Genomic DNA, 4,700 nt, shown 5'->3' on the forward strand with positions numbered 1-4,700 from the left:
AGATAAGTTTATCTCCCAACATTATGATTTTACACAATGACATTTAATTTATGAATAAAAAGCTACAAAAGAAAATGATTCTATGGTGTCTGTGTGTATACTGAATAGGGACATTTCATGCGGTGTACAACGGAAACTCCTCGACCTCCTCTTTTCTCTATTGTTCAGCTATCCAAAGAGAACAAACCCCTCAGCTAAATGAATGTAATGTGCTCACTCAAATTGCCACTTGCAATTGTGTCTATTGATGTGCCTTTTGCTCAGTAAAAGAGAAGAGACAATCTGGTTCTTCTCCAGGTTCTTAATCTTCTGGATAAGGGGTCTCCTTGCCATGTACAGGACCTTCGCATGAGTGTCCAGAGGGAGGCCTGGCCATACGGAAGAGGCGGTGATCCATGGTTCACGAAGAATGGGATGAGGTCAGGAAGGGCTCTCTCTGATGTACGACAGGAAGCAAGAGGACTCAGGAGCCCAATCTAGCTCCACTGAGTCCTGAGCCACCAAAACTTCTCACATTTATTGAGGGTTACAAACAGGCTGAGGAATGTACATAATCAATTTAGTGTAAACAAGCCATTTTCTATCTTGCCTTCTGGCACTCACTAAACTCATAAGTTCACAGAACAGCAGCCAGATGGAGGATCAAAGAACAGACAGGGCCTGAAAGGAAGAGCTGTGATCTGTCCCAGTATCCCAGCTCACCAGAATGGACAAGAATTTACAAGAGACAACAGTTTTCTCGGGGTCCGTTTATTGCTCTTTGCTCCCTCAGGATGTTAGGCTTCTGTCTCATATCACTACATCTCTCCAAACATCCCTGGAACTCTTAAGGTACATTTGGTATTCTGCAAACCTGAAGAGCAGGCCTAGCCTCCTGGCATAGGACCAGTAGAGTTACAGTTGCCTTTGAGTTTGGAAAGCCCTGCATTTGTTTTAATGCTTTGTTGTCACCATCTTAAAATTTCCAAATTTTTAAAATCCAAGATATTGCCTTTCCATTATGCACTGGAGTCTGCAAAGCGTGTAGACTGGCTTTCTGTGGAGCGAGGTTTGAAAAGGAACAAACGCTAATAAGCCGCCCCCCCCCCTTCCGCTGTTGCCGACAGCCAACTGCAGCAGCTCGCTCTCTCCCGAGGACCACACGCACGCTGCGTCTGCAAGAGGCCTGTGGCCTCAGCAGGGTCCAGCCTCTCCGCCTCACGCTCCCTTCCTGTTGCCTTGCTGGTGATTGTGGAGACATGTGTCTATATACCGCATCTGCATCACTGGCATGGTAATAGGTGCGTTTGCTGTTTCCAGTTTATTGCCTAGAGACAGAACCAACTCTTTCTTTGGCTGAAGGCCTACATGGCAGAGATGCTGGGGCTCAGCCTGGTCAGTTCAGAGGAGGAAGGTGTGCTACACAGAGGTGAGGCAAGAAGGAGAGAATAAGGCCCCTGACAGAGCTGAGGGACAGCCCCTCGGCAGCACGGACCACGCGCCATGGGTCAGAGACTCAAGGTCTTCGGTCTGGAGCCCCTTGGCTTCATCAGCTTACCCCTTACCTAACTCACCTACAGACTAATTTTTTATGTGTTAATTTATAATACTCTGTAGTTATCCAGAATAGTTGGATAATAAAGTATGTGGAATATTACAAAACCCTATTTAGGGAGAATTATTAATTTACACTAAAATGACACAAAACTATGCTGAAACAAACTTTGCCCGCAGTGATTCTCAGAACACCTCTTGGTCTCAAGATCATCAAAATCATCATGAGGAGTATTTATTAGAGTACAGTATATGTCTGTGGACATTGGCACTCAAGTAAGTCTATAATAACCCCATGATAAGCTCCTAAAGTTGTATTTTTAAAATAAGTTCTGGAAGTACACTTTTACTATAATTTCTCTTCACTATGAAAGAAGACTATGAGGTTTTAAGAACAGCTTGTAAAATTTCTCATTGCTTGGAAACAGTGGCCTCATAAAGAATAACATAACAACTGTAAGATCATTTTATTTCTTAAGAATGTTCAATCAATGAAATCGCAGAGATTTAAAGGTACTATGTTGGGGGCCAGTGAGGTAGCTCAGCGGACTAGAGCACCTGCTTAGGCAAGCTCAGGCAAAGCACAGGGACCGCGTTTTGGTCCCTGGTACCACAAGCCGTGCCAGTCTCACCCCCAAGGCGGGCTGAGCTGGCCACAAAAAATAAATAAATAAAATAAAAATACTCCGTGTTAGTACTATAGCTGCAATCCCATGAAGAAATCGTACGTTCAGAAGTCGAGCACTGACATTTACCTGCTCCAATGACTCTTTCAATGCGAATTCTAGAAGGATCAATCTCTTTCGCAAATTCGTGGACCGCTAGGGCTGGGTCTTCATAGGTGTCCGGGTCAATGTAAGTTTTAATTCCTGGGAAGCGTACTGCAACAACAAAAACTGATTTAGCTTAAAGTATTAAAGAATTTATCCATTTCGTGAATTTTTAGATAAGTGACATATACAAGTAGCCTAGCTCCATAGTGAAATTTCTCTTTCCCTACTACCCCGTCTCATCCACCCCCTCTTTAAAGCTTTGACTATGTGTGATCAAACATTTATCCACCTCAAAGTTAATTTAAAATGACTATGTAGTTTCGTAGAGAGTGAGCTGACAGATTCCACAAAATACACGTTTTATTCCTCTAAAAATTATCTTATCCATTGAAAGACCCATGTACTTCACACTTGATTTAACCCATGAAATGGGGGAAATGCGGTGCAAGCATCACCCACAACAAGGCAGCTATTAGAGCGTCTCCCGCTTCCCTCGTATTCGCAGGCAGTAGGTTTTCCTGGCCTCACACCCTGGTACTGCATCCCCTCCCCCACCCCGACCCCCTTTGCAGAAGCTCTGCAAGACTACACAGCAAATCTGTGGCACAGACTACAGGGAGGGCCTACAGATAATGCTCTTCTTTGTGCTTTCATAGTTGTTTCCATGGTCAGACACAGAAAGTTGAGCTTGTCTGTGATGCTAGGAAGGATGAAAATCAAAGTCCCAAATCTTGGCATCAGTTGGGGAGCTGCTGCTGCTTTTACACTGGAGCCATCTACTAGTGCTCACAGTTCAGAGGGCAGCTGGAAGGACAAGGCACGATCCTTACGAAACTTGAATGCACGGAGTCTGGTTCATTTGTCAGTGTCAGGACCAGCTGCACTACAAATATTCTTGCCTTGTGCCTCAATTCCTGTTTCCTGCTTCAGGTTGGGAGCAGGCAGAGGGCAGATCATCTCACATTACCTTTGGATAGTTTCAAATAACTCAGACATGGGGCCCAGGAGATAGTTCAGTGGTCTAAAGAGACTGCTTAGGCAACCTTAGGCCAGCTCGAGGACCGCGGTTCAACCCCCGGCACCCATACCGCGCCAGCCCCGCTCCCAGGGTGGGCTGAGCCAGCCACAGACACACAAAACAAGCACACAAAAATACAAAACAAATAACTCAGACATGGTTTCATAGGGAATAAGAATACAACTTTTCCTGAATGTGAATTTGCATGGATTAAATGGCCAGAGCTACATTTACTACAGAAGCCACTGCATTCACTTCGTAGGAATGGAAAGCCATACTAATCCAGAGTTGTGCTGTTTAAGTCTTAGCAAACAGCCTTCTGAAAGAAAATTTCAAAAACAAACAAACAGCAGCATGGTGAATGTACAGTAGATGAGGCAATGCCCATTATTGGGAGTAATTTGCTTCATTAATTCGTCTGTGCTCATTGCTTGCAATTATTACATTTCATCTGCTGTCTTCTTACGCATACTTGGTATGCATAGAAAAGACTGGTGTTTTTCACATAGCACCAGAAAAGCAAGGCATACCTGTCCCAATGCTGATTCTGAAATGCCCTGCTTGCCCTCACTTTTCAAAGTTTAGGCTGAGAAAGAAAAAAAGAGAACCGGGAGTGTGAACCTCCATTCTTATGCCCCTGGATCATTGTGATTCCAGACTGAGTCCTGTAAGCTCAAATCCAGGAGCTGCTAGTAGATGGTTAGGTGCATCTAATCAGACAAATGGACGTGTTGAAAAGATAGGCGCAGATAGTGACAACCATCACTTTTCTTGTGTGTGGTACCAGAGATCGAACTCAGGACCGTGCACTTGCCAGGCAAGCACTTATTCCACTGAGCTATCTCTCCAGCCCCAAGTATCACTTATTAAGCCACACACAGTTTTAATAAGCAATTTAATTATTTGAGGTGATACATATCTGTAGAATAAACCAATTAGTATTACTTTCTTTTTTGTATAGGGAAAAATGTCCAAACTTGGTTTCAATTTTGCATGTATGGTTTCACTTCTCATTTCACTTATCCTTGTCTTCTTGAATATCAGTTTAGTCTTTCTTTTGGCTCCTTCACTGTCCCAGGTGATTTTGGTTACTTCTAGCTGAGCCCATCTGGTCTAGGTCAAGCTAAACTGCTATGTAGGAAATAGGTAAGAAACACTCCAGGCGAGCTTTTTCTTCAGCACCAAATGCCCTGTGGTGTATACTAGCTACCCAGTGGAAGTCACCTGTCCAGGCATCTGGACCTAGGTTCCTGCTACCCGTTTCACAGTACTTCTAGGCCTTCCTATGCCATGCACTGGGTGTCTGAACTCTGTCAGTATGGGAGGACTCATGTTGGCTTTACAAAATAACAGTGCTGGAGAGCTACTGCAGACTG

General features: G+C 44.1%; 1 protein-coding gene across 1 annotated transcript in view; it reads right to left on the bottom strand.

Moving 5' to 3' along the window:
- Positions 1 to 4,700, bottom strand: part of LOC101565073 (ephrin type-A receptor 6) — a 1,186,195-nt gene that overhangs the window by 389,063 nt on the left and 792,432 nt on the right. The window contains 1 exon segment of the mRNA XM_012512596.2: positions 2,289 to 2,414. Coding sequence (XP_012368050.1) covers positions 2,289 to 2,414 — 126 coding nt within the window.

Source organism: Octodon degus, unplaced genomic scaffold (genome assembly GCF_000260255.1).
Source record: "Octodon degus isolate 3935 unplaced genomic scaffold, OctDeg1.0 scaffold00237, whole genome shotgun sequence".
NCBI lineage: Eukaryota > Metazoa > Chordata > Mammalia > Rodentia > Octodontidae > Octodon > Octodon degus.